This window comes from Engraulis encrasicolus, chromosome 7 (assembly GCF_034702125.1).
Source record: "Engraulis encrasicolus isolate BLACKSEA-1 chromosome 7, IST_EnEncr_1.0, whole genome shotgun sequence".
In the NCBI taxonomy this organism is placed as follows: domain Eukaryota; kingdom Metazoa; phylum Chordata; class Actinopteri; order Clupeiformes; family Engraulidae; genus Engraulis; species Engraulis encrasicolus.
Window position 1 is genome coordinate 40,308,435 of NC_085863.1, and position 23,095 is coordinate 40,331,529.

The window sequence follows — 23,095 nt, forward strand, 5'->3', positions numbered from 1 at the left end:
AGGGGAAACACTCACACAGATGGCCAAGTCAGGCTCGCCTTGGACACACATTCAACGCACAGGCAGCGAGCCAGTCCAGCAGCCCTAGTCTTGTGCAGAAGTTGATTATGAGAGGCGAGTGGGTGCGGCGAGAGGGTGCCTCTTGTCTATTCATCCCCACCAAGGCCTGCTTCTTCCTGTAAAATGTGTGTGTCTGTGTGTGCACATGTGTCTGTGTGTGTGTGTGTGTGCGTGTGTGCGTGTGTGCGTGTGTGCGTGTGTGCGTGCGTGCGTGCGTGCGTGCGTGCGTGCGTGCGTGCGTGCGTGCGTGCGTGCGCGCGTCTCTCTGTGTATATTTGTGTGTCCGTGCGTGTGTGCACGTGTCTCTTTGTGTGTGCCCGTGTCTCTTTGTGTGTGTCCGTGTGTGCATGTGTCTGTGTGTGTGTGTGTGTCTTCTTGACTTGCATGTTTAGTGTGTATCTGTGTGAGAGAGTTGATTGAGAGAGGCTTTTCATCAGTCTGGAGTTATTCTTTAACTTGGTAAATCCATGAGCAGTTCGATGAAGATCATGCAAGGAAACTCCACAGCATGTCTGCTTTCACAGCAACCACAGCTGCTGAATGTGTGGTGCATTGTCCCACAAACGGCCAAAAGCTCCTAGTTTGGTTCATTTTCAATGATGGAAAAGCATCTATCGAACACGCTTGCTCATTAATCAAGCAGACTGAAAAACCCTTAAAGAGCAATGAACTTTTCGAAATGCATTATAGGCAGCTCTAATGACTATTGATCCCTTGTCAAATTGGACCAATTTTAATTCTATTACAGATGCGAAAAGCAGACTGCTCTGTTCGATGCATTGTAACAGTTTTTACAGCTTGGTTTTTGTGGGCCAAATAAGCGAATGAATAGTGCGAAAATGTCCTAAAATCCTAATTCTTGTTCACAGTTTTGGGGACACTTTTTAGTGGGCCAAGATGTGGTTTATTTGCTCGCTGTGCACAGATGTGTAATCTGCAGACCACAGGCCTTTGTCTGTCTGAATAATATGAGTCATTAGGACTCTGGAACACAAATGTAGATCACCTGAACTAGCTGCATGGAAGACTGCAACGGCTAGTTCTAAATGACTTGCTTTGTGAATTGTTCCACCATCTATTTTGCATCGGCACAGGTGTCCCCTTTTTTTAGAGAAGTGCAAAAGCACATTGCAGTTTCAGTTTGATGATGGTGCGAGCTCGTTCCGCCATACACTTTCCACAGCAGTGTGGGTCTCTCAGGGTGGAGCAGCATGCAGGGAACTCCCATGGAAAAGTATATTTACAATGCGTGTGGACATTTGATGTCTGGTGACTGGTCCTCTGTTTGCTGGGAGTGGGTGTGTGATCTGGGATTTGTTTTCCAAAGTGAAAACTTGTTTCTTTTTTGTTTGGCTATCTGATCCGCCCGGTGTCCTTGTATCATATTTCATGTGCATGTGATATCGAGGGTTAATTATTAATATGATCGTGTCTTTGTGGTTCCTCATCACCGCAGACTGGCCTTTTGTGTTCAGTCAAGCCATAATGAATTTTGGTAATGTTGTGCATGGGTGACATGAGACCTCCAAGTTAATAATTAATTGTTATTACATTGCTGCATCTGCTCTGGATAATGTTGATGTTGATGATGATGATGATGTTGTCGTCAATGACAATTAGGGCTGTAAAGATATTGTATCGAACCGAGAAATCGTGATACACAGACTCACGATACTGTATCGTGATACAAAGAGGCAGTATTGTGATGCGCTCTTTTAACGTTTTGATACCCATCTGCCCAGAAAACAACCACATGATATGAAGTGATAGTGCTTCCAAGCATCATCATTATTATATAGAAACTTTTAAAACATATTTGTAGCCTCTTGTAACCTATTCTACGTTTGAACTATCATATTTTTTTATTCATAAAGATTATAATGTTGGCAAATGTAAAATCGAAGGGTGTATCGAACCGTAGGTCATGAATCGTGATACAAACCGAATCGTGAGTTGAGTGTATCGTTACAGCCCTAATGACGACGATGATGATGATGATGATTAGCCTATAATAATTATTTTCATGATGGCAGAAATGCATGTGTTTGTAATAGTCATTGGAACAACAGCCCTAAGTAATGCTACTTTTTAGGTCTTTGTAACAATGTTATTACTGTAGGTAGACTGAATGATATCACAACGGGTCGCTATCAAGTTTTTCAGAGCAAGCTTTTTATTGTAAAGTAATCCCACTGCCCCCCCTCCCTCCTCACCCTGACCTGCTCACCTCATTCAGCTCTTTTTCACAAGTGTTGTTAGGCCTACTGCTCGTAGACTGAATGACAACATAAGTAAGCATCATGTTTTTCAGTGCATGCTTTTTTATTGTGAACCAATCCTAACTGTTTTACTTTTTTACCTCTCTTTCTCTCTCCCTCCTTCTCTTTCTCTCTCTCTCCCCATCGCTCTCGACCTGCTCACCTCATTCCGCTGCGGATCGTTGTGGTCTGACACTGACAGAGCTGCCAGCTGAGGAAGGTAAATATTGATCTTTCCACTGTGTTACTCCCCTTTAACAAGCTCCTTACGGCTGTTAATTCAGCTCCGCCACCGTTCCTAGTAAGTGTATAAGTGTGTAGGTAAACTCCCGTGGCCACACACAACCCTGTAGTATTGTAAACCCCCCCTTGCCTTGCCAAGGACTACACACGACACGCCTATCAAGAGAGGTCAGGATTTGGCCTGTTGGCTTAAGTCGATTAGTACTTCCTCGCGGCCATTTTCCAGGCGTTACATCATAATTGCCCCCCCTTTCTCAATTCTGATTGGTGGGTTTACTCTTACCTCATGCAGGAGGGTGTCCCTGAACTGCGTCATCGTCCATCTTGAAACATGCAACACCCTTTTTTATATAGTTTATACCTCTACCCATTTTCAGTCAACAGTATGGCACTCATTGGATTGGTAATATTTGGGACAGAAAAGACTCAACTTTGCCAATATCCGTTCTCAACTTTCAATTCATTCTTGGCTGAGTGAGTGCCCTTGCTTAGCATCTTCCATGGACCTCAACAATTTATTGCAATCCCGCCATGCAAGGTACTGCTTTCTGTGAGGGTTGCATACGTGACCATTTTCTCATCACCAATAGCCAAAAGGCAGTGAGCTGTAATTAATTATTTTGATTTCAATAGAATGTCTGTAATCCTGCCCACAGTTGGTGTTTACATTACTCCCAATAGAAAGAACATGCATTGGGAAATACATTCTCTCTCCACATTTTTCCCCTCTGTTCCCCATGTGCATACATTTCTTATTTCATGCACATGGAATGCACACAGAACACAGCAATAATCCATATAAGGAAATGGTGGAATCCATTCTACATCACTGTTGACATACTTCTCTTTGTGTCTTACATAATGTGTGACCTTACAGATCCAGATTCTCTATATGAGCATTTTTCTTAGCCCTGGATGGATCCATTTCTCTTTTCAGGAATGTTCTTGGAGCAAAAGAACACCCATATTTGGGAATTGTACAGTTCCTTAAATCCCAGAATCTCTGTGTATATCCAAGTTCAGTGGCCATATCAATAGCCTTGTCAAACTTGGAAAATAACTCAAGACATTGTATAGTTCACTGTTCCCATCTCTCCCTTTTTCCATTTGTCTGCTTCTCTCTCACACCCTCCCTCCCTTTCACCCCCACACTCCTATTCTTTCACTCACTTTCTCTGCCTGTCTGTCTGTCTGTCTGTCTGTCTGTCTGTCTCTCTCTGTCTGTCTGTCTGTCTGTCTGTCTGTCTGTCTCTCTCTGTCTGTCTGTCTCTGTCTCTGTCTCTGTCTCTGTCTCTGTCTCTGTCTCTGTCTCTCTCTCTCTCTCTCTCTCTCTCTCTCTCTCTCTCTCTCTCTCTCTCTCTCTCTCTCTCTCTCTCTCTCTCTCTCTCTCTCTCTCTCTCTCTCTCTCTCTCTCTCTCCTTAGGCAAGTCTCTGTGGGAGCTGGTGGTTGAGCAGTTTGAGGACCTGCTGGTGAGGATCCTGCTGCTGGCGGCATGCGTCTCCTTCGTGAGTATACCCATTACTAATACACACACACACACACAGGCACACGCACGCGCGCGCACACACAGTCTGTGTCTCCTTTGTGAGTTCCACCCACCATCCTCTCACCCGCACACACTCACCTCGTAACACACATCTACAGTACACAACGCTTACATTATCGCCTCTGAACACAAACTCTTGCCTCCCAAGCCACTGAATATGCTCCTGGCACAGAAAGTGTTTTCGTGAAATGGTGGTGTAGATGTGACCTCCCAAAGGTGCTGATGACCTGAAGATTCGCCTTTTGCCAATGACATCAAAACAGGTCTATTTTGAAGCGTAGCCGCAGGTTTAGGCGACTACCAATTTCCAGTGTGCCAGTTTACTTCTACGTCACCGGATGTAACTTATACCTGTTTTGCATGCATTGATGGTGTTTGACATTATGAGGAAAAGGCCCATTCAGAGAATTGTGTTTTATGAAGACTCTAAAGCATGACATTAGTGAACTTGCACCTTCACATTTCTGTTGTTGTGTTGAAGGACCTTTAAAAAACCTTAAGTGCTCTGCATAATCTCTGACTGGCCACAAAATGGTTGTTGTTTTTCTCCTCCAAGGTCTGGTTCTTTTTACCCCATAACTGCTGTGTTTGTTTCCAGTTCAGCTGTGAGTGAGCTTAGTGTTTACAGCATCTTGACTCTTGGCCCAATGAGCTGCACCATTTTGGGCCATTTTTGCCTGGTGTGTGTGCGTGCGCGCACATGCATGTGTGTGTGTTTGGGGCGAACAGAGCTGGGACAAGGAGGGAATCCCTCACTGCCGAAGGAGTTTTCCATTCATTATGTCCCCAGCGAGGCGGACTGGAAATCTTGCGCTATTCCTGGAGCCTTGGTAGTTGGTGGTAGAGGTGGTGGTGGTGGTGGTGGTGGTGGAGGTAGCAGAGAGCCGGGTTAGGGGGCGGAGGGGTGCTGAGTAGTTACTGGGGTTCCACATAAAACTCTAGACTGTAATATGCGGCCTTATATCTGTTCTCAGTGCAATTAATGATTTGGTTTAAGTGCCGGGTTCTCCTGAGGCTGCTGCGTCCGTACATTAGTGGCATGTCAGATTGGTGCTTTATTGCAGTCTAATGTAGCTGTGCCGGCCTGTAGGGACCACTCTAACATTATACGCCATTTATACTTAGCAGAGAGTGGTTTTTGTTGGCTGCATTCTGCATCTCTCTCACACGCTCTCTATCTCTCTCTCTCTATTGTCTCATTTTTGCATGTGCGTGCCTTTCTCTTGGTCTCTCTTTCTTTCTTTCTCTTCCCTGCTCTGTCTCTTCTCTCTTTCTATGTCTGTCTCTCTCCCCCATCTCTCTCTGTGGCGGTCCCTCATCTCTCTCCCAGTTCTCTCTTTCTTTCTCTGTTGATTCTCTCTCTGTCTCTGTCTCTGTCTCTCTCTCTCTCTCTCTCTCTCTCTCTCTCTCTCTCTCTCTCTCTCTCTCTCTCTCTCTCTCTCTCTCACTTATTTGCTTTAAAAAACACTCTAGGGTGCCTCTTTTTTCCAGGCCCTTTGCATACTGTAAAAAGAGAATGGTTACAAGTTGGGTCTGTTTTCTGTGTTTGCTTTATTAAATGCCCCCCAACTTTGGGTAAATCCCAAACACAAGCAGAAAAAACAGCTGCGGGACAAACCTTGAGCTTTTTTGTTGTTTAAGTACGTCAGCTCGCCACATGCAAAGCTTTCCCTCGTTTTAGGGGAGGGGAAGGTGGTGCTGGCGGTGGTGGTGAGGGGTGCTTTGATCTGCTCCTTTTCCTCATCCGTCAACATTTCTTTCTATATTGTCCTTCCCCTTTAAAAATAGAAATGTTTGCAGAATAGTCGAAAAAAATGACAGAAGAAGTGGCTGCTCCTTATTTGGTCTCCTGCGGTTTAGCATGAGCCCAGATAAACGCACTTCATGCGCTTATATGGGGACGGCCTAGATAACTGTAGATGGTGGATATTTGTATAAGGGGATTGTAAAAGGGAGGGGAAAATGGACAGAGTGTGCGTGTGTGTGTTTTAGAATGAGGGAGAATGAGAGAGCGAGGGATACAGTTAACTGAGAGAAAGAAAAGGAGGGAGAGAAGGAAGGCTGGGAGAAATGAAGACATGATGAGGTGTGTGTTGGAAGTCGGACAGAGGGCCTGAAAGGGCTGTGATGGACTCACGCTCACACGAGAGAGAGAGAGATTTCTGCAAGCAGCCTCTCGGCTCATTTGTGTGGCCGTTTGAATATATTAAAATGGAGCCATTGAGCTTTCCTGACTTTTTTGCATGTTGTGGAGAACAAAGGCCACGGTTTCCAGGCGACAAGCGTGCCACACAGAAGAAAAGTGAGGTTTATGTGAAGTTATAAATGATGTGTTTATGGCGCCATTACCCAGCAGAGAACCAACAGCAGCCATGGAGTTGCGCACTCCAACTGCTCCCATGTTGAAAGACCCAGATAGGAAAATGCTGCATAATACGCACGCTTCACGACACAACAACACTAGCCCCGAAGACAGAAACGTCTGCAGTGGAGTCCCTGTCCATGCGTTCTTTTTGGTTCAGATGAATCCAGACTGTTTAAAGTTGTTAGTTGTACTTTATTTGTCTGTGGTCCGTGTGTTTATGCAAGTTGTCAGTGGTAGGCCCATAGTATCTTTCTCTCTCTCTTTTTTTCCCCAAGATGGCCACAAAGCTCCCATTACCCTCTGGGCATATACAGATTACAGTTATAGTTAAAGGCAACATGACTCGAAAAAAAGCCAGGGTCAGCCCCCAGACAGCTGATACTTCCTTAGTTTGAGAGTGGCAGAGTATGGCAGCATGCCAGGTGTAGTGTTTTTCTATTTAGGGTTGGGTTTTTTTGTTTGATTCTTTTGATGTCGGATGGCCATTTTAAGCACAGGGAAGAGACTTTGTATGTACAGGAAGTAACGAAGGATAAAACAATCTCATGGGTATTGAATGGCGTGTTTTCTTGCAAACCTGTACGCTGCTCATTGGCCCATGGCCTACGACATTGTGGTGTAAGCTATTCCCGGCAATGAACGAAACCCTCAAGGTCTCATTTGCATTTAAACTGCCAAATGGCGGCAAGCCCTGGTTGTGCACCCCCTGGATGACACTTCTCATGTCCATCTGAAATAAAGTTTATCGAATAGTCAGAGTTCAACTGTAAGCAACTTGGATGTGGACATGATATAAATGATGAATCTTCAGACTTTCATGCCCATGTTGTCTCTGGTGCAAGTCCATGTTGTCTCTGGTGCTTTGCGGACGGTTTTGTTGAACCACAAGACAGTCGGTCTCCATACGGAGAAGCACTCAGACACGGTCTCTCTTGTCAACGTCAAAAATGTTTTACTTTAATGGGACCAGGGCAGGCTGGTCGTCAGTAAGATCCTTGAGTAGGAACGATTCTGAAGATGGATTTCATGGGTTCCTGTCAGCACTCCCGTGAAGCCTTCAGCACCCTGGAAACTTTCGCAGGGCCTCATATGGTGGCCAATGATGACATATCGATCTTGGAATAAAGAGGGGAGATGTCTACTATATATGAGTGCGTTCCTGTCCCCCCTTGGGACAAAACAAAATGAACTGTGTCTGGGTCCTGCGTGAGTGTTATGATGATGTCATCGACTAGTTTCTCTAAACTGTTAACACTTTCCAGAAACCCTTTCACGACATCTTTCTCTTTCTTTAATATACCAGAGGCTCTTTTCATTCTTATTTTTTTATTCTTCACACGACCTTGTGATTCTTTGTAACATTTTTAAGGGCTATTGCTTCGATGGAGGCTGACATGCAGGATGTACGATGCCTGTGCAGTGCAGGTTGCTGTAGGAAAAGGAAGTCAAACTTTGAGAAGTTGTTTTTAGACTTACCCTGCAGTAGTACATTTTAATAACACCGTTCGTTGTTGTCTTAGATTGATTGGTAGCGCTGCTTCGTCTTGCAGCCAGTAGAAGCCTTGTGTGTGTTGTGCATGTAGGAATGTTCTGCCTCATTTCATAGTCTTGCCTTTAAAGAACTACATTCTTTGTGTTGTGTCTTTTTTTAAGTAATACAACCAATTCACAAAAACACGAACGTGTTTTGGCAGCACTGTTTTTTTGTGTGACAGGTTGTTTTTTTATGAGTGAGTTTGTGAGCCGTGACCATTTCCTCCACCTGACTTAATCTCAAGGGCTCCAATGCGCCGGCACCACCAGAAGGAGGTTGTTTTGCTCGGGGGCCTAATTGTGTGACGTGTGCTGTGTGCTTCTGAGCCCCTTTTGTTTCCGACCTGGCATTAACCGCGGTCTCCGACACGGCCGTCGCACACTTACAGTTAACCCCCGTCAGCAAGCCGGGCTGGCTGCGTCTATACCCTGCTTGCCTGCCATTTCCGTGTGGGTCGCTTTGGCATGTTGTTGTGTTGCATGTGTGTGCCCTGCCCTGCCCTGTCCTGTCCTGCCCAGCTGAGGCATGTTGTTGGGACGAGGCAAAGGCCAGAAAGACGAGGTGAAGTGGTAGTAGTGCTGGGGTTTTTACACTTCCTACTCCTATTCCTCCTCCTCCTGCAAAGTCCAGCCACTTTGTTAGACCCAAGTAAGGGGCAGACAAGGTGAAGTGGCAATAATGATGTGTCCTTATTCTTCCCTTTCTTCCTCCTCCTCCTCCTCCTCCTCCTCCTCCTCCTCCTCCTCCTCCTGCCTAATCTGGGAAATCCCATGCTGCTTTGCACAATCGTTTCGATCGAGGTTTGGAATAGGGAGCCAATCCAAGAGTGGGGGGGTGGAAGATGATGAAGCATTATTACTGGACAAATGGAAGCTTGCAGTTTGTTTGAATACAGCTAAGATGATTGGCTGTGGGCTATGTATACACCAAACAATACACTCGTAACGGCCAATAAACGGCCGTTGGCCATCGCAAGCCACACCTCCCCAACGAGAAATTCAGTAGACGGTCTCCAGTTCGTATCTCACTTGTGATATGGTCTGGTGTGAATCAGGCAACCTCCTACCCAGTCCAAGGACCAGAAAGAGGAGTTGAAGTGAGATTAATGCTGTGTTTTTGTACCTCCTCCTGCTCCTCCTCCTCCTCCTCATGCCTACCCAAAGGCCAGAGAAAGGAGTTGATGTGGCAGTAATGCTGTGCTCTTGTGCTACCGCCTACACCTAAACCTCATTCTCTTGCCCAGTCTGACCATGTCGTTGGGCCCAAGTAAGGGCCAGGAAGAGAAGGTGAACTGGCAATAATACAGTGTTTTTATACCTCCTCATTTTGCACAGTGCAGCCATATTGTTAGACCCAAGAGGAGTTGAAGTGGCAGTTAATGCTGTGGCCTTCTAGCACCTCCTTCTCCAACCACTGCAGACCAGAAAATGGGTGTCTGTTGGACCTCGTCCGTCTGCCTGGTCTGAGAGGCATTTTTAGCACACTGCAGTAATCTCACGCACCTGCCCCCTATTCAAGGCCACCACGGCCACATCCTCCAGGTCCTCTTAACTGGAGCTGTAAATTCAGAGAGGGCCATTTCTTTTTCCTAAATTACATTCCCCTTCTTGCTTTATTTCCCTACCGCTTGCCCCCCCCCCTGCGCCCCACCAGTGGAAATAAATGTCTGGTTTGTTTCTTGCCCGGCACCTGCTGCAAGGGAGAGTAGAGCTGCAGGCCTCCCCTTTCAGCTCCTGTTGTTTTCCAGCCAAGGCCAACAGGGTCTTGGTGGTAGAGTGGAAGAAGGGGAAGTTGAGAAAGGTTTCCAAAAAATTGTGTCGGGCACCAAGCACAAATGCTAGTTGTGTACATGCATTGCCCATGTAGCCACTTGAAAAGTCTTTCAGAAACCCGGCCTAAGCAACAAAACTGGTCGAACTTAACCTCAAGTCATTGTGGAATATAATTGTTTTTGTCCTGAACAGTGAATGAAAGCATATAACGTACCAATGACATACTTTTCTTTTTTTTATTGTGTTTTCTGCAGGTGTTGGCCCTTTTCGAGGAAGGAGAGGAGACCACTACAGCATTCGTGGAGCCTATCGTGATCCTGCTGATCTTGGTGGCCAATGCAGTGATTGGAGTCTGGCAGGTAGGCCTCTTCTAGCCTTATGCCAGTATCATTAGCAGCATTCACATTATCGGACATCCATGCGCCTTGTATCCTTGTATGCGAGCTAACCGTTGTCATTATCTATGAATTGTAAAGACATAATGAGGAGGACACCAATGTCTAATATAGCATTACATGACACCTCAGTACATTGTGTCCTTGAAGGGCTACAAAAATTCCACCTACTCTTGAAAGGATTTTCCCCAGTTAGACACCTGATGGGGGGTTGTTGTCCAGAGCATGTCTAGAATAGGTGGTCTTTAATGGCACTGGGTACAGCATGGGTGACGTGGATCTCATGTTTTCTGGGGACGTTTGGGCTTATTAGGGGAGACTCTGCCACTCCTCTGTAATTGGACAAAAGTCCCCTGAAAAGGAAGGCAATTAGTTTGTGTCTGGCAGGTCATCAAACTCCAAACAGCAGACAGGGTGCCTGACAGGGGGTACAAAAGGGGTCAGCTGTCCTGGGTCAAGGGAGAGAGGGGGCCCAGAATTGGGTCCTTATTATATTGTACGTATGGGGTTGGGGGGGGACTTTCAGATGACTTTGTCCCGGGCCTAGCCAAAACTGTCGGCGGCCCTGACACATAGCCAAGGTAGGCAGGCAGAGCCAACTAAAGGCAAGAATCCCTCTTCAGGCAGCTTATGTTTTGTTTGTACAACAATAATCGCTAGGCACAACATGGCAACACCTAATATTAAAGACGCCTGGGAAGCCCAACTCAGTTAATTGGGGTTTTGTGAAAATGCAAGGGGGTTTATTTTTCAAGGGTATTTAGAATTGTCACACACGTATAGTGAAAGGATTTGTACATGATTTTCACATGCTTACTGAAGGTGAACGGTTTTATGTAGGAAATCTCTGTATATTACGAATTAAAAGGTAGTTTAAAGGCTATTGGTTTCTTTTAGCATAGTGTCACAACTCAAGATTAGTAGCCAAGCATGAATTTTGGAGCCTAGCCAAAAAGCCTGATGGATGCCACAACACTCAATGACTCATGGTAGAGGACAATCATCTCCTCAGACAGTTTCTGGGGGTGTTTTGTGTAGTCTGGTTTCCATCTCTTAACAATACATCTTATCCCTATTCTCCTAATCTTCCTCTTCCACAGGGGTGAAATGCATAGTATCCTATTCCAGAAACTTTGATAAGAATGACGGAGTATTGATTGCTAATATTGGCACAAAAAAAACCTTGGAGTAAAGGAGACGCGCTCACACTATCACCTATACTATTCAATACAGATTATAACTGGTTGTTGAATCCCACATAATATATTGAGGAATGAAGGAAGTGAAGGACAGCACTCTTTTTCTCTGTTTATTCGCCTACGAATGTTTCGGGCAGAGCCCTTCTACAGCGTGTAATGCCCATTAATGGCAATCGCCATCACACGCTGTATAAGGGCTCTGCCCGAAACATTCGAAGGCGAATAAACAGAGAAATATCTGAAGAGTGCTATCCTTCGCTTCCTTCATTCATCAAAAAAACCTTCCCACCTGCTCCTCATCGTCTTCCTCTACAAGAATGAAATGCGGAGATTGGCATGTACCATGGATCAAAAATACTGATCTAAACAATACTTGTCCTCTCTACTCCTCTTCATCTCTTCTCCTCATCTTCCTCCTCGTCCTCCTCCTCTTCTGCCTCCTCTTCCTCCTATTCCTCTCTTCTCCTTTTCTCCTCCTCCTCTCTTCTCCTCTACTTGTCCTTGTCATCCTCTACACATCCTCTTCTTCTCACCCTTCCCTTCCTCTCTTCTCCTCCTTCTCTTCTCCTCACTCCCCTTCTCTTCCTCTGTCCTCCTCCTCCTCTATTTTTCTCTCTCATCCTTCCACTCTTCCTCTTCCTCCTCCTTTTCTTCTCCCTTTCTCCTTCTCCTCTTCTTCCCCTGTTTCTCCTCCTCCGTAGGAGCGGAATGCGGAGAATGCCATCGAGGCTCTGAAGGAGTATGAGCCGGAGATGGGCAAGGTCTTCCGCATGAACCGCAAGGCCGTGCAGAGGATCAAAGCCCGCGAATTCGTCCCTGGCGATGTGGTGGAGGTGGCAGGTAGGTGACGTTGGCCCAGTGAAAGAAGTGGAAGACTAGGGGATCAGCAGCTCAGTAGGCTAAGGCGCTGTCCCATGAATCAGAGGATAGCGGTCTGATTTGGATATGAGGTCACGGTAACATTTTACTTTAATGGGGCTGTAAATACAGTGTACTTACTCAATAGGTACAGTGTAACAATTGATGTATTAACAAGTAAGTACATCTGTAGTACATGTTATTACATTGTACTCACAATGTGTATGTTTGTGTATCTACATACCACGGGTGCCCTGTTAAGCCCTTTGCCTGCCTGGATGATTGAATCACTTTGGTTAAGTATTATATACCATGGCCCTGCCGTGGCCTAACGGTAGGGCACTAGGTTACTACACCGGTGGCCCGAGTTTGATTCCGGCCCGGGTCATGTGCCGACCCTTCCCCGTCTCTCTCCCCACACCCACTTCCTGTCATGATCTCCCATCAGTAGAGGCACAGAAGCCCCTAAACATATATTTTAAACAAGTGCTATAAAACCATTTCATAGTACATTATGGTAATTATTGCTATTATGATATGTAGATACACTAAATATATGATGTAATAACATGTACTACAGCTGTACTTACATGTTATTACACCAGTTATTCCACTGTACTGTACCTGAAGAGTAAGTACACTGTATTTACAGCCCTGTTAAAATGAAGTGTTGCTGAGGTCATTATACCCAATCCTTCGTTTCTCTCCCCACTCCCCTGATGCTCTCTCACTATGCTGTCTGAATAACGAAGGCATAAAAGCCCAAAAATATAGATAAATAATAGATATAGTAAAGAAATGTAAGACTCACTATCCCATATGACACTATCCCATTGTCAATGTGACAAGGCACTCCACAGCAGTTGCATTTATGCCTCACCCGTGCAAGCCTAACTGGTGGCCCAAGAGAGCCGCACATGGAGTATGGTACAATGTTAACTATATCATGGTCATGGAGAAGAATGGCAGAAGTGTTTGGGCCTTTGGAATGTGGCAGGGTGGGAGGGTTGCGGAAATATGATGAGGTGCAAAAGGTGGTCCCAGGTCGGGAACCACTGCAGTAGGAGATGGAGTGAATGTCTGATGAGTGATGAATGTAAAGGTGGTTAGATATAGCTGCAGCAGAGGCATTTTTCCATCATGGTATTCATCTTATGCACAACCCTGACTAAACACAGCTTCACTGTGGATGGGAGACAATGCAATTGAATGGAAGTTGTGTTGCTGTTGGGTCTCTCTCACGCGCTCTCTCTCTCTCTCTTTCTCTTTCTCTTTCTCTTTCTCTTTCTCTTTCTCTTTCTCTCTCTCTCTCTCTCTCTCTCTCTCTCTCTCTCTCTCTCTCTCTCTCTCTCTTTGTTTCTCTCTCTCTCTGTCTCTCTGTCTCTCCAAGGCCCTGAGCTGAAGCAACATGTTGTGATGCATGCATCTATCTATCCATCTCTTGCGCTGACTTTAATGGCTGTTGTTTACTGGGTCTGTTTATCATGGCGCTCACGCAGGTATCCGATCGTCGGGCCCCATTTAGCAGGCAGCCGTGCCACACAGGGGGCCTCAACTGGCATCGCCATTTGCTGTTGTTGGTGTCGGTAGATTTCAATGGAATATTACACTGCGGTTCTTTTTGTTTTTCTGTTGTCTACCGCCCATGTTTCCACTCTGTCAACCCTGTCCAGTTTTTCAAGTATTTTCACTAGTTGCCATCCTCCAATCCACACACAAAGCCTCTCACCCTCACTCACTCACTTGCACACTCTTGTTCTGTCACTCTCCCTTTCTGTCTCTTTAGAACTCTCTTACCTTCTCTCTCTCTCTCTCTCTCTCTCTCTCTCTCTCTCTCTCTCTCTCTCTCTCTCTCTCTCTCTCTCTCTCTCTCTCTCTCTCTCTCTCTCTCTCTCTCTCTCTCTCTCTCTCAGCCTCTCCCCCTTTGCCTATCTCTGTCATCATCCTCACTGTTTTTTCTTATTCATTGTCTTTCTCACATTTTGTCTTTTTTCCTTTTCCTCAATCTTGTATCTTTTTCCTGTTATTTTGAGCTGTCTGTTGATTTTACCTTTTGTCTTTCCTTTCCCCTTCCCATTCCTCTGTAAATTCCACTATGTTGAGCAGACACTTTTCTCCAAACCAACGTAAACTTGGGGGTAGAATGCAGAATACACAGACATAACAAGGCTAGTGCAGGTGAGATGGGTTAGTTTAAAAGGAACCGCCCTCTCATGCCAGTGCCAGGATAATGGCGCAGCATTTCGTCCTGTATGAATCTGGCATTGGAAAGGGTGTTTGGTTTCTTTTACACTATGAGCAAGACGGTGTTCTGTAGCCCGCAACGCAGAATAATCCCTGTTGTGCATTGGTTTCTACTTCAGAGATGGGTTAGTTTATCATTGGAAGGAAATCTCTATGGTACTACCCCCTCCTCATTCGGTCACCAGCCGGCCTGTTTGCTGCAGATGCTGTGCCGTAGGTTTGGCCTCTGCACCTACTCGGGTGTTTGAGACGGCCCTCGTGTCTGCCAGTAAGGCTGGAACATGGGCAGGAACATCCCAGAGTACCGCGTGCGTGCGTGCGTGCCTGCGTGCGTGCGTGCCTGCGTGCGTGCTGTAGTTACCTGTAAAACACACTCTCTCGCTCTCGCTCTCTCTCTTTGTCGTTCTCTCTCTCTCTCTCTCTCCCTCGCTCTCTTTCACACATACACACACACACACACACACACACACACACACACACACACACACACACACACACACACACACACACACACACACACACACACACACACACACACACACACCACACACACCACACACACACACACACACTGTATCTGTAGAGTGGCTGTGGTTTCACGCTGGATTTAGTCACCCCCTCGCCCTCCCCCGCCCCCCATTTTAAATTTCCAGTTCAGTTCCAGGCTCAGCAACGGCAATAGCAGCGCCTGTCTCCTCCTTTTCCATGCTGTCAGTTGCCCCAAAACCACCTGGATGCGGCTCACCGGCACTCCCCTGTGACAGACAGACACACACATGTACACGAGCACATACACACATCTGTTCATGCATGTCTCGTCCAAGTAAATATATGTTTTTATACACACACACTTTTGCATACAGTTGCCCATGCTCTCATAATCACAAACATTGTCCATGGCCAACACACACACACATTTTCATTGTTGACTACAGTCACACACACACACACACACACACACACACACACACACACGCGCGCGCGCATTCATTCACAAGCTCCCACTCATGCTGTGAAGCAGCCCATGTGTAGGCAAGGTCTCATCTATAAATAGACTTGTTGTTACTTGTGTGCAGCATCACTCACTCTTTGTCTGTCCTACACACACACACACACACTGGAATACACACACACACACTGGAATACACACACACACACACACACACACACACACACACACACACACACACACACACACACACACACACACACACACACACACACACACACACACACACACAGACACAGACACAGTCACAGACACACACACACACACACTGCAACAGACACACACACAGACGCACACTGCAACAGACACACACACAGACGCACACTGCAACAGACACACACACACACACACACACACACACACACACACACACACACACACACACACACACACACACACACACACACACACACACACATGCATACACACACACACATGCATACATCGACATCACACACATTAACCCACAGAGCAAGCTGCACATTAATGTGTGTGTGTGTGTGTGCTGAGTAGCGGGTCATGTCATCAAAGTAATTAGTGTTTGTTTCTGTAAACTTTGGCTCCCTAATGATCTCTCAGCAGCGTGGAGATGTGGAGTGTGGAGGGAAGGAGTGGAGCTGAGCAGTGCAGCCAGGCAACCAGGAAGAAGGAAGGCGTGTGCGTGTGCGTGTGCGTGTGCGTGTGCGTGTGTACACACGATTACATATGCATATGGGTGGCAAAGTGTGTGTGTGTGTGTGTGTGTCTCTCTCTCTCTCTGTCTGTCTCAACGTGTGTGTGTGTGTGTGTGTCTCTGTCTCAACGTGTATGTGTGTGTGAGTATGTGGGATTTTGTGTAAGCTAGTGCAATCAGATGCATATGGGTGCTGAAGACTGTGTGTGTCTCAGTGTGTGTATGTGTGAGGATCTGTGTAACCGTTTATGCCAGAAGGGGGTGTTGTGGTTCTCGACAGCATCATCAGTTTGCAGCTACTATGACAACAGTGGCAAATGGCACATGACTGAACCTGATCCCCATTCAAGACCTACATGTCCAGTCATTAAACTGAAACTCAGAGAGAGAGAATGGACAGAGCGAGAGAGAGATGGAGGGAGAGAGAATGGAGAGCGAGAGAATGGAGTGAGACTCAGAGAGAGACAGAGACTGAGGAGGCGAGACAACTTTAGGTACACGGGCACCTAGCCATGCCTGTTACCTGGTGATGATTTTTTAATTAGATCTGAGCAAGGATTTCTGTCTACGAAGCTGTCAACATCACCATGATAAGTAGGCACATGGGAATCAGACAGCACAATAGATGATGAAGCATAGCAAAAGCTAAATTAGCTACCGTATAAAGACAGAAATCGCCAGGGAGAACTTGTTGCACTTATTTGACCGTGTATTTGTGATCAGTGATGGTGTCATTGGTTTATTGTAGACTGTGGGGCTATAAGAGGGCAACGGGATGTTTGGGGGGACGACTCACACCCTCTATGTATGATCTCTTTTCTTAGAAACCGACAACAATGTGAGGAGGACCAGATTAAACGGGCATACAAAAGTGAAATGAGAGAGCCAAAGTTGCAGCACTTATTTTGTGAGCGTGTTTTTTGTGATCAGTGATTATGTCATTATTGTGGATTAGGGGGGAATGAGGGAGTGAGAGAGTGACACTCAAACAACTAGCACGCCTCTTTCTCTGTGATGGTTGTTAAATAGTTGTGAACCGGGTAATCTTTGTAAGAAAGCATCAAGAACATGAAAAAGGACCAAGAGAAATTGGCACATGAGGTGGTGAGACAATACAAGCAGAAAACAAAAGAGAGGTGGTGAACCTCAATTTCCTTCAATAATGGAGAACCTAAGGCCCTGTTTTTATGTCTGTGTGTGCTCAATGATTGTGTCAGTATTATCGATGAGGAGGGGAATGAGAGAACGAATTGTATGGTGAATCAGGATACAAAAAAGATCAAGATAAATTGTCACATGAGGAACCGACAATATAAAAGGCATATGCCAAAGTGAAATGAAACTTGGTCCAATAAAGGAGAACTTGCAGCACTCATTTTATGACTGTCAGTTTCTTGCTCCCTCCAATCAACAATAATGACATCATCAATGAGCACAAACACACAGAGACTGAAACGGACCCCCTACAGTAGCCTTTCTGTTACTGGGTGATTGTTTATCAGTTGTGAGCCAGACAGAACAAGCAGAAAAACAAAATCGAAATGAACCACGAAGCCACAGTTGATTTAGTAACGGAGAATTCACACTTTATGACCGTGTATTTGTGCTCAATGATGTTGTCATTATTGTGGATTAGGGGGGAATGAATGAATGAGTGAGCGAGAGAGCCAGAGAGAGATACAGAGCGACTGATATATGGACACCGTAAAAGCATGCCTGTTACTTGATGATGGTTGTTTATCTGTTGCGAATCGGGATTTCTTTCTAAGACACTGTCAACAACGCAAGAAGGACCAAAACAAAAATAGGTGCAGAACTTGGAGCATTTTAATGACCGTCTATTTGTGTACATGGTGATGGCTCATTATGGTCGATTAGAGGTTGAATGAGAGTGAACGAGAGATAGATAGATAGAGAGAGAGAGATGGAGAGAGAGAGGAGGAAGGAGAGAAAAGGTGTTGTGTTACCTAACTGTGTGGAGAAGAAGGGAGGTGGTGGTGGGGGGGACAAGCCTCTCTTTGTTCTAGGACAGCTCCTGGACTATGCTGGGACAGGCCCACATTCCTTTGGCCCCCATGCTCACACACACACACACACACACACACACACACACACACACACACACACACACACACACACACACACACACACACACACACTAGTAGTAGGGGAAGCAGTAATTGTACCTAAATACACACAGGCATGCACAACAGACACACACGAACACACGCGTGCACACACGCGCACACGCACACACACGCACACACACGCACACACCAGCAGTAAGAGAAACAGTAACTGCGGTTGAACACATACACACAGGCATGCACAACAGACAAACAGAACACGAACACACACACACACACACACACACACACCAGCAGTAAGAGAAACAGTAACTGCGATTGAACACATACCGACATGCATGGTAGACAAACAGATCAGTGACACGCAGACACAGGGGTATGATATCACCATCTGAGAGACACAGAGGTATCAACATCTGGAATCCAGACTGACAACCCCCCATCGTAACTCCCATCTCACCTCAACTTGAGTACTGCATGTCTGCAGCCCAGTCGCGTGCGTTCGTGCGTGCGTGCGTGCGTGCGTGCGTGCGTGTGTGCGTGTGTGCGTGTGTGTGTCAGTTAGTAATCTCTATGGCAACTCTCAACCTCAATCTCATGAAGAGTGTATCAGTAGCGCAGTAGTGTGTGCTAGTCGTGAGTGTGAGTGTGTGTGCGAGCGTACGTGTGGTGGGACCCAGAGGTACGAGTCTTAATTGAGTTGTGCAGATTTAACACACACACACACACACACACACACTCACACTCACACTCACACTCACACTCACACTCACACTCACACACACACACACGGAGGGAAACATGCTGCTCCACTGATTTCCCAGGTTTGCAGGTGGGAAAAGGTCTCCGGCTCTCCTGTTGCCACCCCCCGCTGTACTGCACTGCTCTCTGGATCTGATGGAGCCAGCACCGCTGCCATCCACGCAGGCTGGCGTTGGCTGCGGGGGGTTGTGTGGGTGTTCCATTAGCAGAAGATGTTCCAGGGCGGAGGCCGATATGGGGCAACAGTGGGACATGCGGTGTAGGCAGGGAAGTGGGGGGCAGTGGGGGTAATGCATGCCAATGGCCACGTTCGTGATGGCGCATTGCTGCTTTTGCTGTGCAGTGCACATTTGCACTTTGCCATTTCAATGCATTCTGGAAGTTGTAACAACAGTTGTAGTCTGTGTGGGTGGTTGTGTTGGCAGAATGGGGTGTTGTGTTCCAGGGCGAGGATGAGGCAATGGTGGGATGCGCTGCGCTGCGTGCGTGCGTGCGTGCGTGCGTGCGTGCGTGCGTGCGTGCGTGCGTATGTGTGCCTGTGAAAGGGGGGCCATCATGGGTGGAGGCGTTTTGAAGAGTGGTGGATGTTCACTCTGGCAATACAGTCTGTGTGGGGTGGGGGTGGGTGGTGGTGGAGTGTCCTGTTCCAGGATGAGATGGTGAGGATGAACAGTGCCCTGTGGGGGTGGTGGTGATGTGGAGGTGTCGTGGGTGGAGGATGGATGTTCACGCTGCAAATCTGTCAAGCCTGCCGGAAAGCGACTGGCACCCACTGGTCACCGGAAAACTGCCTGTCAGTGATGTGGGTTGATTGATATTGGGGGTGGAGTGGGAACACACAGGTGGAAGGTCACACAGTGGCGCCACTTACAACACCACACCACACCACACCACACCACACCTCACCAAGTCACCCTGTACCATCCCCTGCAATAGACTAAGAGTACCACCCAAGACTGCAGCTTTTCCATCCGTTTTGCATGGGTAGATAAAACCCAAATCAGTAATCCTCAGGTGTATTAACATAGAATCTGCATCCCTGAATTTGCATTTATGAATGTACGTGGAATAAGCCATTCCTCGTGTGCAGCATCACAAGTAGGAATCTTCCAGGGGAAAGTGTTATGGTTCATATGCTACGCTACATCTCCAATTTTATTATCTTTTTCGTAATTGATGCTTGAAAGATTAAAAAACTGATTTTCGAGGGTGGAATGAGCTGGTTCCCGTAGACTGCCTTTGGTCTTCACGTGGAGCGCCGGCCGGTGCAGGGCAGAGGGAATGAATCTTCCCCTCTCTCTCTCTCTCTCTCTCTCTCTCTCTCTCTCTCTCTCTCTCTCTCTCTCTCTCTCTCTCTCTCTGCACTGATCTTGTTGCTAAGCAGTACCAAACAAACGTGCAGTCAAAGTCGGGCAGTAGTCCAAACGAGAGAGGGGTAAAAACACATGCAGCACACACACATACTCAACAAATTTGTTAGTGTTGTGGGAGATGTGAGAACAGAACAAGAGATGGAAAAATGGTAAATTTAGGATCTCAAGAGGGGGGTTTGGACCTTTTGTAATCCCCCAAAACGAAAGACACAGACGTACACACAGGGCCCCACAGTCACACAAACCTGGCGTCACTCACTCACTCACTCACACAAACGACTCGACTCGACTCGACTCGACTCTACACACATACTGAGGTGCACACACACGCACACAGGGTCACATTGTCACACAGGCCAAGCCTGCCTTTGGGGAAACAGCAGCCCAAACCGCTATTTGTACCATTTGTGTCTGCGTTCATTCCCGTTTCCCGGCTCCCTCTCGTCATTTTGCTGCTTTCCGTGAATCTCCGATTAGTAAGTGTTGATTCCATGGGAATGTTTGCGGAACAGAGAGCGGTACCCGGCGCAAATCTAGGGCAACCGCCGATCGGTTTTGTCGGGGGTTTTTGGAAAAGGTTGCTCTGGACTGGTGTTCGACCACGACCATGAGTGAAGGAAATGAGGAATTTCTTTCCCTCTTTTTGTTGAAAAGTGAAAAAAGGGGGAGTATTTACAACCTTCTGTCCAGCCGCCCGACTGTCACTTGTGCCAACGTTACGCCACGCTTGCAAATCCGGTCCAATTTGAAATGGATGGAAAAGGTCCACATCCACATATGTACACACACACACACACACACACACACACACACACACACACACACACACACACACACACACACACACACACACACACACACACACACACACACTCATGGAACTACGCATACATGCACACCTCTACTCCACAACATACATGGACACACAGGCACGCACACACACCCTAGCAGCAGCAAATGTCCACTGCGTGGGTCTGAGGAAGTGGCAGAGGAGTTCTACAAGGCCTGAGGAGATGGAAATCTTGGGTGAGTTTTTGCTCCCGTGTTCCTGTTTGTTCCAGAAAAGTCTGGCATGGTCATTCTCTAGGTGGAGGGAAACCCCCTTTGTAGTGTGTTAGTGCGTGTGTTCGTGTGTGTGAGTGCACAAGTGTGCACACGTCCCTTTGTGATTTATAAATATGCCCATTCTTGATCTATAAATATGCCCATTCATTATCAACTAGCTACACAGTTCTCTGGTGGTTTCAGAGAAAGCTGTGTCTGTATGCTGAAAGGCATCTGCAAATCAACCTCACAAATAAATACAAATTTTCTATGAATTAAAAATGCTAATGAAACGACGTCTGGTATTTTTCCATCATGTTCAATCATAACTGTTTACTGTATATAGGCAGCAGGCAGTGTCGGGGCAATCTTCATACTTTCCTATCCGATTGTTTGCCAGAGACGGGGAGAAAGGGAGAGCGTTTGTGTTGTGTAATCGCTCTCACGCAACAAGAGTGCCATCAGCGTTTTGTGCATTTGGCTGTATGCGGTGGCGGGCGGCGGAGCGCCTGTCGGTGCGGCTGTGCTTTCAAAGGGCACCAAACACCCAAAGTCGGCCAGAGTGCCCCGGTGCATTAGCATTTAGATTAGATGTGTTCCAACAGTGAGGGATGGGGTGTGTGCGTGTGTGTGTGTGTGTGTGTGTGTGTGTGTGAGCGAGAAAAGAGAGGTGGGTGGGTTGGTGTTTCCTCGAGGTGAGCTGTACCACTCGGAGATGTGTTCCAACAGTGAAGTGAAGCATTTTATTTGTGTGTGTAAGTGGTGGGAGGGTGGGTGGCTAACTTCCTCGAGGTCAGTTGAAGCATTGTACTGTAGGAGGGGGCATAAGGCAACTGCCATGGGAGGATGAAGAGGAGGAGGAAGTAGAGGTCAGCGGAGGAGGGAGGGTAGAGAAGAGGGAGAGGAGGAAGAGTAGAGGAGGATGGAGAAAGGTGAGAGGAGGAGACTGAGGCGATGGGCAGAGGAAGAGGAAGAACAGATGAGAGGAGAAGGGATGGAGAAGAGGTGGAGGAGGAGGAAGAGCATAGGAGGAGGAGGAGGAGGAGGAGGACTGTAGTTTCCTATCCGCTACTGCAGCTCCGTTGGCACACAACTTAATCAAAATCATCGAAAGGACCTGACAGGGAGGAAGTCTTATCTGTGCGTGTGCGTGTGCGTGTGCGTGTGCGTGTGTGCGTGCGCGTGTGCGTGCGCGTGTGCGTGCGCGTACGTTTCTCTCACTGTCTTTGTTTGTGTGCATGTGTGTGTGTGTACTGTACGTTTCTCTCACTGTCTTTCTCTCTGTGTGTGTGCGTGTGTGCGTAGGGGGGTAGGAGGGGTGTAGGAGGGGTGTAGTTTCCTATCTGCTATTGCAGCCCCGTTGTGCTACTGCAGCACCGTATGTATGCGTGCATGCTGTTGATGGAGTGTGACCAAAGCTATTTTGGGGAGCAGAGACAGAGCAGTAAGCCCCAGTAGATATTAGAAAGAGTGAAGGGAGGGAAAAGACAAAAAAAATAAAGAATGCAAGAGAAGCTCCTCCATGTCTGAACTTCATGGTATAGGGGTGCATATATCTTCATAAAACTGCTCTAAACTAGGAAAGAGACAAAAAACTTTCCAGCTGGCCTGACCTACCTCACTGTATATATCTGACCTGTACCAAGCCGGTTCGTGACTCCAATTCAGGTTT

The 23,095-nt window shown here is 46.8% G+C and overlaps 1 protein-coding gene across 2 annotated transcripts in view; it reads left to right on the plus strand.

The window, feature by feature from the left end:
* Nucleotides 1–23,095, plus strand: part of atp2a3 (ATPase sarcoplasmic/endoplasmic reticulum Ca2+ transporting 3) — an 83,867-nt gene that overhangs the window by 18,628 nt on the left and 42,144 nt on the right. For both annotated transcript variants that reach the window (XM_063203533.1, XM_063203534.1), the window contains exons 2-5: nucleotides 2,521–2,538; nucleotides 3,985–4,067; nucleotides 10,034–10,138; nucleotides 12,075–12,213. In XM_063203533.1, coding sequence (XP_063059603.1) covers nucleotides 2,521–2,538; nucleotides 3,985–4,067; nucleotides 10,034–10,138; nucleotides 12,075–12,213 — 345 coding nt within the window. The remainder of the gene's footprint in view (nucleotides 1–2,520; nucleotides 2,539–3,984; nucleotides 4,068–10,033; nucleotides 10,139–12,074; nucleotides 12,214–23,095) is intronic.